This window comes from Antennarius striatus, chromosome 7 (genome assembly GCF_040054535.1).
Source record: "Antennarius striatus isolate MH-2024 chromosome 7, ASM4005453v1, whole genome shotgun sequence".
NCBI classification, from domain to species: Eukaryota; Metazoa; Chordata; class Actinopteri; order Lophiiformes; family Antennariidae; genus Antennarius; species Antennarius striatus.
The window spans coordinates 5,276,595-5,289,097 of record NC_090782.1 but is presented as its reverse complement, the minus strand read 5'-3'; the positions used below and the strand labels follow the sequence as shown (position 1 = coordinate 5,289,097).

Below are 12,503 nucleotides of genomic sequence, written 5' to 3'. Positions count from 1 at the left end.
TGTGCAAACACAAAGCTCAGCCAGCTTACAAACACTATCGCCATTTATCTAGCTGGCACAGAGCTGTGGACGACGCAGACAGGGAGCAGCCCCTGACCCCCGGGCGTCTAAATGCGTGGAAAAAGCCCGTTGCCCTTTAAAATGCAAACAGTGCGAACTAAAACACTTGTTATATTGAATTAACAGACTCTGAAAGAGAAAAAGTCTTTGTGTCCTGTAATGAAAGGGTGATAATCACAAGGATGAAGCAGATATTTGCTGGAGAAAAGCGACTTTAAATTGCAATCATTATTTTCACTGGGACCAAAATCGCAACTTTCCACCTTTAAGTACAATTTACATCACAAAAGCTTGTTTTTGTGTTACAAATGCCACAAAAGTAAATCAGCATGTATTTCTTGCCAATCATTCTACTGTTGGCTCCAGGTAAATGGAACATAATTGCTTATTGTTACACAGTATAAAAAGAGGAAAGCCTGATGAAGCAGGTGGTTGAGATCATGAACAAGCTTCAGTACGATAAAATTCAGAATCTGTTTTTTGGTTTGTTTAGGTTTTTTTTTTAATGTGTGTGTGTGTGTGTGTGTGTGTGTGTGTGTGTGTGTGCGTGTGTGTGTATTAGAGTGAACTAGTAACTTCAACTTCTTTTTCTCATTTTTCACACTCAACAGGTCGGCCCCTGTAGAAGGAGAATTGAGTTTTAAAGTTTTAAACTTGTTCCAAAAACTCTTAAATGTGGTGATGTAGACGAACAACACCTGTATCATCAAATAAAATAGTGTGACCTACAATCACTGCTGTTTATTATTGGTTTAAATACGTTATAATTAGATTTGCGGCACACAGTTTCGGGTTAGTTTCTTTGTTTGTTTGTTTATTTATTTTATTTTTGACATTTCCTATCTGAAATTCCTTTCTGGCCACTTCAACATGCCAAGATATTCACAACTACACCAGTAAGAAAACATATTACTTGAAATAAAAATATTAACATTTGCTCTGCTTCATAATTTCAGTGCTCCAGTAATAACAATGTGACAATGACACAAAATAAATATAATAGGACGAATAAATTTAAAATGTAATTTTTTTTATAAATAAAAATAAAATAAATAAAAATAAAATAATTTTTTTTTAAAATACTCGGCGTGACAACTGTTAATGTTTCACCACTTACTTGCATGTTAAATTTCAGAAACCTGTGTTTAGTGTTTAGATTGTTAGTTAACTCAAAATTTTTGACTCTCAAAATTTTCAATACTTTGTATGGGTACAAATTGGGGTTTTTTCAGTGTCAGTTAATGTGTTTAAATGTAAAAAAAATTAACATATTTTTCTGAAACTAATGTTATTTCAAATAATGTTGTTCTTTTAAAATTTTTCTTCACTTTTTCTGTATAAATGTGTGTAGTTATTGTGCAGATATAAATGTTATTTTCATGGGATTAACTGTGTTATTTTCTTACGTAACAGTGGTGGATTTCTGATGGACACTTAACATATTTGACTTAAGTTAAATGTTTGATAGTTTAGTTATCAGTAATATTGGAGACATGAGTGCTTCGTAGTTTTGATTTGTAGTGGTTTCAACTGGCTGCAAGCCAAAATAAATATGTAGACAAATAATTCATTAATGTTAAAAATCAACGGCCCCTGAAGGGACAGACGATGGGTTCCATCTTGTTTTTGTGTGTTCTTATATAAACTGATTTATTAATACTGATTTTTAATTGATTTAATGAATATCTTTCTAACTGAAGTTGCAAATGTTCATGGAATCACTGTCAAAATATAGAGTCACCTTTTTCCATCATATCATATTGCACCTAATAGTACGAATCTGCAGCTAGCTAAGTCAAACAGATTTATTCGCAGGAGAACATAATTTTGCGTAGAGTTTGGATCATCCACAGAGGAGCTGAAGTCCTGCTCCTGTGGAGGGCGTCTCTGTGCTGCTGCTGCTGCAGCGAGGGCAGCTGCTTACCAGACTCCAGACGGTTCATGTGATTCCCCACCATTAGTCTGTTGTAGAAGTCCTGCTGGGACTCGTAACAGCGTGGGATCCTCTGCTGTTAGACGTCATCCTGCCCTCAGCAGATACCTGCTCAATCGGAAACGGTGATGATGCTTTAAAAATGATTACATGTCATCTGTAATTAAACGGGATCCTCGAGATTTCTAGAAACTCCTTCCTTGCAGGTTCAAACACTTAACTCTGTATCTGAGACAAAATGAATCTGATGATCCTCCCATGATAACAAGCACATGCATAGACAGGGGGGGGGGGGACACGTATGTACGTCGTGTTTTGGCAGAAAAGTGAAATGAATATAAATGATTGCTGAAATACCAACATCTTTAACAACGATGAGGACAAGAACAGAATAAAAATCAGATCGATGTTTTCTTCATTGTCCAAATGAGGGGAGTGAGGCTGATGATGGTGACAGCTCATTCTCCAGCTCCTTTTAAACTTCTGACTCTCTCCCACTGAATCACATTAGAGCAACATCAACAATAACACATCGAAAAATGTGGATTTCCTCTCAATTAAGGAACATGTAAAGGCTTCTTGTTTTGACCTCATGGGAAAGGGAAAGGAAAACTGGGATGAGCCTTCTGAGAGAGACACAAACAGGCGAGGACAAAAAATCAACATAATGACAAGCTCTATTGGACGTGACATGACGTATCTCTTAATCAATACTAAATCCGAAGAGACCACATAAAGACAGACAAACCAAAAACATTATTCATTTAAAACTTTAAGTCCCTCTTTAACGGCATGGGCCCATGAGAGCCTTGATGTCTTCCCGGCTGCGTTTTGCATGAATCGTGGAGAACAACGGAGAGGTTTCTCCCTAAAAAGCTCTGCAGCCTCCTGGCTTTGTGCTGATTGGATTAAAGGTGTAATTCAGTGGAAGCTGTTCTCAAACTAAACCTTCAAACATCCCATCAGACGGGAGAAAAGGATGTGATTGACAGACCAAGGTTGCCAGAACCGTAATGTATTTTCATCTTCACATAGAGTGATATATACAGAGGGCAGAGAGATTGCGGCTGTTGTCTATTCATGACGACAAAAGATACGGCCCAAACACACATTCCAGTCTTCTTCCGCTCCAGCACACAAGCTCAATCCCAGGGATTCCCCCCCCCCTTTCAGAGTAAGAGAAAGAGCTACAATATCACCTCCTTTACAGTGAGGCAGAGGCTAGTTGGGGTAACCGGGTGTCACTCAATCTTTGAACATTTCCTGATCTAGGTTTCACTGGAAGTCAGGATTTCTCTGTGGTGGAAAGCTTTCAGGTTTGTTTGAACCTGATCAGAGGGGATCAGGAGGCCATTGGTTTAACTACTGCAGTTTTTTTTTTCTTGTTCACTTGAGTGTTAAAATGTTGCCCTTGTTATAAATGTTCTTTTCTTTGTCCTAATGAGTGTGTTTTTGTGCAAACATCACTGTGTGCTCTGACAGTAAAAGGCCAACCATTAAGAGAAAACAGCATCTTGCTCATGGAGAGCATTGCTGAGGCTCAATAATGAGTCCTTACAGATGGTAGCTCCTGCAGGGAGAACATGCACTGCAAAGTGACCAACAATACAAACGCTTCATATTAAAAAAGAGGACACAGTCTAAGCACTTTTTGACAACTCAACCGAGAAAAGATTGAAATAAGGGCTTTTTTTCCCCTCTGCCGTCTCCGTAACAGCGTTTGCTTAGTGGTTTGGAAACAACAGAGGAGGTTGGGAGACGAATCAGTGCTCTGACAATAAGCTTTGATAAAAAAAACACAAAAAAAAACATTTCTCTGGGAACTTAACCGTGATCGGCGTCAATATCATTTGGTGTTTATCTCATTTTCGAGGCTCATTAATTGTGTACGCCATAAAGCACACATTGGCTGCGTTGAGTGTGGGCATCCAGACACACTCATTGGCGCTGGGGCACACTTCAGTCTGGAGTGTCTGGTCTGAGCAGCGCTGTGAGGCTGAGAAGCGTCTCCCTAATTAGAGGGAGCCTGGTGCAGGACATCTCTATAGGCCATCAACAGGACCCTCTCTGGCTTTGTTCAGCAGCCTCTTCTTACACTGAGCCTGTCACTTTGCTTCTCTATAGGACTGAAGGTCTGTGCTCCTAACATTGTTGTTGTTTCAAAATTCTAAAAGTAGTTGAAAGATATTTTTAAGGATAGAGTTGCAACAAAACAGTCCTAAACAGGAAAAAAAAAGAAGTTATGCTTGATCCATTTTTATTTTTTTTGTCAGCATGCATCAAAATCTTGTCTGGCGGTGAACTGAGAAAACAAAACACTCATAAACTCCTGGTGTGAGAGACTAGAAAAGGCTGCTTGTCTTTGTTTATGAGTCAAAGCTGTCACGCTATTTTAAGATGTAATTACTTCCAACTCATTTTTACATAGAAACCCAATTATGCAGTGAAATATAAATTAGGTTCCACATTCAAGGGAGACCATGAACCCCCTTAAACTCCTGCAGGATACCATTCAGCGGTGAACCTTTCTCTCTGTCCGCTCCCCTTTTTCTCTGCAAAAACCATGAGATGGAGAGCGGCCACTGCAGCTGCTTTCACATCAACTAGATAATTGTTAATGAAAAGTCATTGCGTGGCATTATGTTGTCCACAGGATCATTGTTCATTTTCCCCCCACAGCCATTGAGATCTATATGGACAAGCAGTGTTTTCTTTGAGTTTTGGTATTCAGGATCTGTTGCCTGGTAACTAATAAAGGGGCAAATCATCCACTGTATTGGCCAAGATGGGCCACAGACTGGCTCTGCACAACAATGCAAGGTTTGTAAAAAGGCGTTGATACAAGTTAATGACGCTTGTTCAACAAAACATTAATGGACTTCTTCACGGTATAATATGGCATGGGATGCGATGTGAATGAGAGGGGGGAACTTAAGCAGTGCACTTTAACAAGTTTGTGTGTTTTTTACTACTGGGAGGAGCTGATACACATGCACACACACATACCCTCTCTCTCACACGCACAGGCACACGCACACACACACACACACACACACACACACACACACACACACACACACACACACACACACACACACCTTCTCACTGTTTTTGATGCATTAATACTCTGAAATGATTCCCCCCCCACCACCATATAGACAATCAGTTTAAACTGACCAACCTCTGGAAACTATCCACTGTTTTCCTTAAAAAAAAATTTTTTTAAAAAACCTGCTTAAATTAAATTCCCTTGTTATTGAATAGGCCAGTGATTGATTGCCCATCAGCATGATTTGAAAAGAGGGTGAATTGTGAGTAGCGGCTGCACTATAAAGTAAAAAGGCGCACAACACTGAGAAAGAAGGGGCAGGAGTGGGGCCCTGAGAGCTTTACACATTTCTGATTTTTTTTATTTTCTTTTCAAATCTTACATTTAAACAGTCAGTGATATTGCATCGGCCCCATTTGTTGCACAGATTCTTAACCGAAGCGGACAAAAAAATGCAGCTCTGTCACCCCGAGCAGAATAAAAGGAATTAGAGGATTTTTCCCTTAAATGGACTAATTTTCTACTTGAATTATGAAAGTAATGGCTAGGTAACAGCCTGTGCTCAGTACCCTACAGCTTAATGCCTTCTAAATCCTTCCACGTGGCTCCACTGGTCTTGACAATTAGGCCTCATTATAGCCTCATAAAGGTCCTCATTTGTGGGATTAGTTAATAGACAATGAAATTTTATCGTGCAGAATTATGGAAAAATAATATTAGAGCTCGCATGGTGTGATAGGGGCGCACGCCACGCATCATTCCGCTTGGTTTGCCCCCCCCACCCCACACACACACACACACACACACATACACACACACCACCCCTCTTTCCTCCTGTCTCCCTCCCTCTATCTTGTTTCAGACTGTTATCTGTACCGTGACAACTTTTGCGCGTCTTCCGTGTCAAAAGCTGGATTCGGTTTATTATAGCAATTACTGTCCGAGTGACAGACGCGTTTGTTTGTCTTATTATCAAGGTTGGATTTTAAAGACTTTCTAATTCTTTCACACTCTGATCTGACAGATCAATAAGTGATACAGTCGCATATCTGCTAGAATTATTGTACTTTTTTTTATTATTAAAAAAATATTTTTTTTTTCAAGACCTTGATTGACTCGACCTGTTCTACCTGCGGCTGAAGACAAACAGACTCGTCTTGGACCTGCAGTTAATGACGGCTCTCCTCTGTCTGAGGGTCCGACGCGTACTTGGCAGATGAAAGCAGAAACTAAACCCACCGATGACCTGCCCGGGGATCAAACTTGCTTAATTATTGTCACAAGATGAAGGATTAACGCATTTCTGAAATAGCTGCCTGTTATCCCCGCACAGACCGACCATTATAAACACTTTCTAATTGAATCATAATCGCCATCAAATAACTGCAGTCCACACTCACATCAGTTTATAATTCTTTAATTGCTGCAAGTAAAACTTGGACCAACCGGATTCAAAGTATTATTATCCTGCTGATCAATTGGTGCTAATTGTTTTTCATGCACAATTCCTTAAATCGCATTTATGGGAATTAAATAAAGGCTTTAGCTTGGAATTAAAGTATGATGGCCGATATAAATATATTTAACTTAACTTTTAAGTATTGTTGTACTCTGACATGCTTTTAGTGTATTAAATCAATGTTTGTATTATTTAAAAGTGTTACTTGTTACCAGATTTTCCAAATTACATTTCCAAATACATGTGATTCATTCTGAGAAGTTAACATAAAACAAATAAATAAATACATTCAATGTATCAATGGAGTTCCACACCGGAAATAAATGTTTTGGCATCGAGTTTAGTGAAAAATATTTTTTAAAACTTCATTTGATTGTGTTACAATGTTATTTTTTTTAAAAAAAGGTGATTCAGTTTGTGACTATTGAGAATTGGTTGAAAACAGCCGGTGCAGAGTTTTAACTATCCAAAAAAAAAAAAAAAATTTCTGAGAATATAGAGAATTTTAAAGTGTCTGGTTGTGTTATTCTATTCTCATTGTAATTTTTTTTTCTTCTAAATTTAGGGATTTAAAAAAAAGTAAATCTGTAAATTGTGATTGGAGGCCGATGAAGACGTCACGTGGTTTAGGTCCCTGACGGTATAAACCGGTGGAGACGGGCGCGCACGTGTGTGACGCTGCAGGGCCCAACCCTCCTCCAGTCCCCCTTTTGTTGAACCATCAAACATAAGCACTTTTGGAGATCCCGAGGGGTTCAGATGAGAAACAGCATTCATCTTGTGCAAACTTCTGAGAGGCACAGCCATGTCGAGGTCTTTTTATGTTGATTCTTTAATAATCAAGGATACGGTGCGACCTGGACCGACTGAGCATCCAGCACAAGACTTCCTTATCCCCATAAGCATGCACTCTCCGAGCGTAATGTCGGTCACCGCTCCGGTGTGTCCATCCAGGAAAAATGGAACTTTCTGTGTTTGCCCGCTGTGCGTCACGTCCCACATCCACTCTTCTCGCGGCGGCATTTCCATGCTGAAGACTCCGTTTCCAGGAGCAGAGGCGCAATACTGTCAGAGAATAGCGCATCAGCAGTCTCAGGCGCTCGCTCACCCCGGACACCCACCTGTCTGCACGCCCACCTTCAGCGTCACCGACCCCAGGAGATACCACTGTCTTTCAATAGGTAAGGGACCTGTTTGCTGTTGTCTCCACATCATTTTCGGTACCTGTCTCCCAGCCTTTCCTTCACATCATGGTGCGCTTTCAAGTCTGCAGGATCTGTTTTGACGCACTTGAATTTGCGCGGTATTTTAGTTTGCATATTATTTGACTGAGCTCAAACTTGACTGTATGACATATTTCTTTCTCATGCAGGCACCTCCGAGAACAGCCACATACAAAATGGCAAGAGGATGCGAACGGCTTTCACAAGTACCCAACTCCTGGAACTTGAAAGGGAGTTTTCCACGAACATGTATCTGTCGAGACTCAGAAGAATCGAAATCGCCACGTATTTAAACCTGTCAGAGAAACAGGTGAAAATCTGGTTTCAAAACCGCAGGGTGAAGCACAAGAAGGAGGGGAAAGCCACGCAGAGGAGCGCGCACAGCGGGTGCAAGTGCGCAACCGGTCACACAGACTATTCCAGGTCAGAGGATGAGGAGTCTCTATCCCCGGCCTCTGCTGAGGAAGAAAAAGAGGTGTCACCCATCTGAGCTTACACCTTCATGGGAAATGTCATCACTCAGACCCCTGGGACAAAAAAAAAAAAAAAAAATCTCCTGCATGAATGTGAGAAGAGGTCTTCAAAAGTCAGTTCTTCACTTTTCAAAATTAAATATGTGGTACACGTTTTTGTCGCTGGAGTGAAACATGTGGAATACTTGACCCCTCTGTGATAAACTGATGTAGTTTGATCCCTCCAGGGTCCCATACACAGGTCCAACCTATAAACAACAATTTGTAACTTTGTATATGTGTGTATTTATTGTAATAAACATGACGAGTTGACCTATAAGAAGTTGTCAGTATTTACTGTGACTTATGGTTTATTTAATTATAGATACAAAATATCTAATAGTACAGATGTTATCATTCACCATATACATAAATAGACAGACAGACAGACATAAATGATAATATTTGATATGAAAAAATTAAACAAATGTCTTTACAACCGAAGACTGTTTGTCTTTAAAAAAAAAACAAAAGTTGGGTGAATTTGATACTCAGTAAAAGTTAAATTCACACTTTGTGCTTTATTTTAGTTGTTTGTATTTTTCTGGCCACTCCAGAAAAGTTTGTTTCCACGCTGTTTTAATGCGGTCATCATTTATGAATGGACTGATCCTCCATCACGGATTCAAAAACATTCACAGCTTTTTAATATCAAAGTCTCATTAATGTGTTTAATGTGTTTAGTGGCTTTTTTTTAAATTAACATTAGACCTGTATGACGTCAATACCGGTGCATTAACATGATATAAGCTATTTAATTTAGAATAGATGAAGTGAACTATAGACATTATGAAGGTGACTGTAATTTCTCCTTAGATCTGACCACAAATGGGTACCCGATAACTCCCCTGGGGAGCAGCCAATAGGCCATTAATGTTCACTTTTGAAAAGATTTTGCTTGTCCAAAGTGAGTTTAATTGCGTTTTCGGTCCCACGTTGGTTGATTATGCTGCTATTGCTTGAAACCACGGAACAAGGATATATAGAAGTGGGCAAAGGCTTTGACAGGTTAGATTGTTCTGTCTTGGGACTCGCATTTAGCGGGAGACCCCCCGACGGCTGTGCGCTCACAGAGCTTTGAGAGACAGCGACAGGGTTCCTCCGAGCGACACAGAACGATTTAGTCACTGTTTCATTAGGCACAATTTGAACCTTTCAACTTATGGTGAATTAAAAAGGGGCAAGCTCAAATGGTGAGATTGTGAGGGGGGATTAGTGGGAGGGACCACTGGAAATTAGCTGACGCCTAATTTAACTCGCTTCTGTCAGCTTTTGGGATAGATTCCTAATTGAGAGGGGAAGCAGGTGAAGTTTTGGTCCCACGCAGACCCATTCATAGCGGGAATAAATGGCCCTCTTTCACGTCCTGCCGATGATCATATATTATTAGGGGGAAAGCCACCTAATGAATATATATTGAAGTTCTTATTAATCGAATTAGAATCTCTTTACAGGTGTGGAAAACTATTGCAGCATTTAAAACGAGAAAATAAAAAAAAAACCCGCACTTTTGAGAAAGTCTCCCCCTGTGTGCCCCACGGGACGTGACCTCACTGTAAGGCCCCTATACGTAAGGGCTGAAGCTCATTTTGAGTCGATCTGTTTGTCCAGGTCAAATGAATCTCTGTTCCCAAAATTGCACCCCACCCCACCCCCCAACCCTCCCCGTTCCATCTCATTTCTATCAGGGGAAAAAAAAAAGCTGAAACAAAACTATAAAATGATACAAAACAAGTTCTTCAGTCTTCAAGTTTTTAGCCTTACCTAAAACACACACAGACTAACGACACTCAAAAGACGTCAGTACCCGGCCACCATTCAGAATGTGGCAATTACGCATGACAAAAGACAATTAGTGCTTTTCAGTGGGCTGCAGCTGCTGCCTCACGCAGAGACAGACCGAGAAGGAGCTGGAGTACCGGTGCAGAAAGGACGGAACAACCCTGGGTTTCCTCCAGAGACTTCCACTTTACTCATGAATCAACCACTACATATTTTTCCTCCATCAATGTGCCTTAAAATATTTCAACAAATCCCAAAACAGACCTGTCTTTTCTTTACCGTCAATGGAATAACATACTCGGCACCTTTTGGCCAGTACAAACTGGAGTGTTGTTGTCAAGACAACAGGAGACAGAACACCCGTGTAATACCTGTGGCATCGAGGCTAATGTATATAATATGTTAAGAGTATATGTTATTAAATAGCACAGGTGTTAGATGTCGTGTGTGTGTGTGTGTGTGTGTGTGTGTGTGTGTGTGTGTGTGTGTGTGTGTGTGTGTGTGTGTGTGTGTGTGTGTGTGTGTGTGTGTGTGTGTGTGTGTGTGTGTGTGTGTGTGTGTGTGTGTGTGTGTGTGTGTGTGTGTGTGTGTGAGCTGTTATTAATCTTGCGGGTGACCTCAAGTAAAATCAAATCAGAATCTTTTATTCTGATTTATTCTAAATGGGTAAATCTTTGCGTGTAAAACCTACAGCACTACTTTAATTCTTGTAAAGGTAAAAAAAAAAAAAAAAGTCCACTCCTTTTGGTATTCTAATAAAAACGTGTTGACAGCTGAAATGTTTTACCGTTTAGATTTGTTTATTTAATGTCATAAATCCCTCTGTGATATGTGAGCTCTGGTACTTTTTGTATTATTCATACCAAATCACCTCTAATTACAATTAATCCATGGCTTCAGGGAGGCTTACGCTCTTGAAAAATACATTTATGTATTAAGTAATTAATTTGATGGACGGGCCGAAAGAGGGATGAAAAGTTGTTAGAAGAAACGTTTCAGTACGCTGGACAGCTCCCACATGGGCCCTGGGCCAGGGGGCCAACCTCAGCGGAGTCATCCTCACAGACCGCAGGCCGTGCTGGGTTCAAGGAAAGGCTGGTCGGTCGTAACACAAATCACATGCCGTACATGTTGAACCTGCTTGTGTTGAATGTTGATTTTCACTATTTACAGTACTTTACATATCGGTTAATGCTTTGTATAACTTGTTTAGATAGGGAAATATCATTTTCAAATGCCCCCTGGTGGACAGTTAGAGTCACAACAGGGCGAGTCTCCATGAAAAAGATGAATGACGTTGATCAGTGGCAGTGCCAGTCTCCTCTGTCCAAATCCAAATTGTGTTGAGAGTTTCCAACCAGAAATCTAAAGTGCTGGAATATTATTGAACAATTAATTAATTTACAAATCATTGTAGTATTTTGACAAGAAACCAACTGTTGCCACTCAGCTGACTTCTCAGTGATGTCTAGAGGACTGACTTGTTGTTGTTTTTTTGCCCAGTAACATTGTTAAATTTAACCAAAGGCATATTTGGCCTTTTATTACCCTGTATTACATTTCTGCTGTGTTTTTCATGTAAATTTGGGTTTTGAAAACCAAAACCGTCGGATACCAAACTTAACTTTGGCTTTGTGAAGTTGAGATCCTTTGTTTCCAGAACAAGGACACTGTTCTTTTCGAAACATGTGGAAGTAATTGCGCCAAGCTGCTGCAAGGGGGTGGGGGTGGGGGTGAGGATCATCGACCCTGGGGCTCTGCAGCTCCTTGCAGAGACACCGGTCTGATTCCCCTTCTTATGTGCCTAGAGATAGGTGATTCACAGGGGCCTATTATTCTTCTGTTGCCCGCCAGGAGCCCCCGGGGTAACAAAAACTAATGGCTGTTCAGGACTCGGTAAACAGCTGACGCATATGTGCCAGTAAACAGAGGTCTCTTGTGGGGCAGGAAAGAGGAACTATAGTCAGAGAAATAGTGTGATGTCTTTTCATGAAATGTAAAGGATTAGTTTGTGAGTGTGTGTGTGCGCGTGCATGTGAGATGCGCGTGAGAGAGAGAGAAGCGGGGGGGTGGGGGGTGGTCGCGGTTTGTGACGGTAAGATGGTGTTGGAGCGCCCTCTATGAGCGACACTCCGCTGCTCTCAGGGTCTGTGATGCAAAAGAAGTTGGTCCATTCTTTGAGCTGAATAGACAAAAGCAGTAGTATAAGTACACATTTGTGTTTTATAGATGAATCGTTCTCGATAATATTAAACAGACCTCATTACACACGTTTATGGTCATTTAAAACAGCACAACTTCACCAAATGGGACTCAAAGTAGAGAAAAAAACACATCAGACCTACGTCTCTCCACGTATCCAAATATATCCCAATGAAAATGCCTGTTCCTCCCCACATTTCGGCGGGCAAAACTGCACCCCCCCCCCATAAAGACTCTTACTTTGAAAAAGGGTCCAACACTCAAGGGGAGAAGAGGGGGGGTG

General features: G+C 40.6%; 1 protein-coding gene across 1 annotated transcript; it reads left to right on the top strand.

The window, feature by feature from the left end:
* The first annotated feature begins 7,254 nt into the window (after positions 1 to 7,254).
* Positions 7,255 to 8,424, top strand: gsx2 (GS homeobox 2). The gene is made up of 2 exons (XM_068320196.1): positions 7,255 to 7,682; positions 7,874 to 8,424. Exons 1-2 carry the CDS (start codon positions 7,307 to 7,309, stop codon positions 8,212 to 8,214), a joined length of 717 nt encoding a protein of 238 aa, XP_068176297.1. The 5' UTR covers positions 7,255 to 7,306; the 3' UTR covers positions 8,215 to 8,424.
* Positions 8,425 to 12,503: the final 4,079 nt, after the last annotated feature.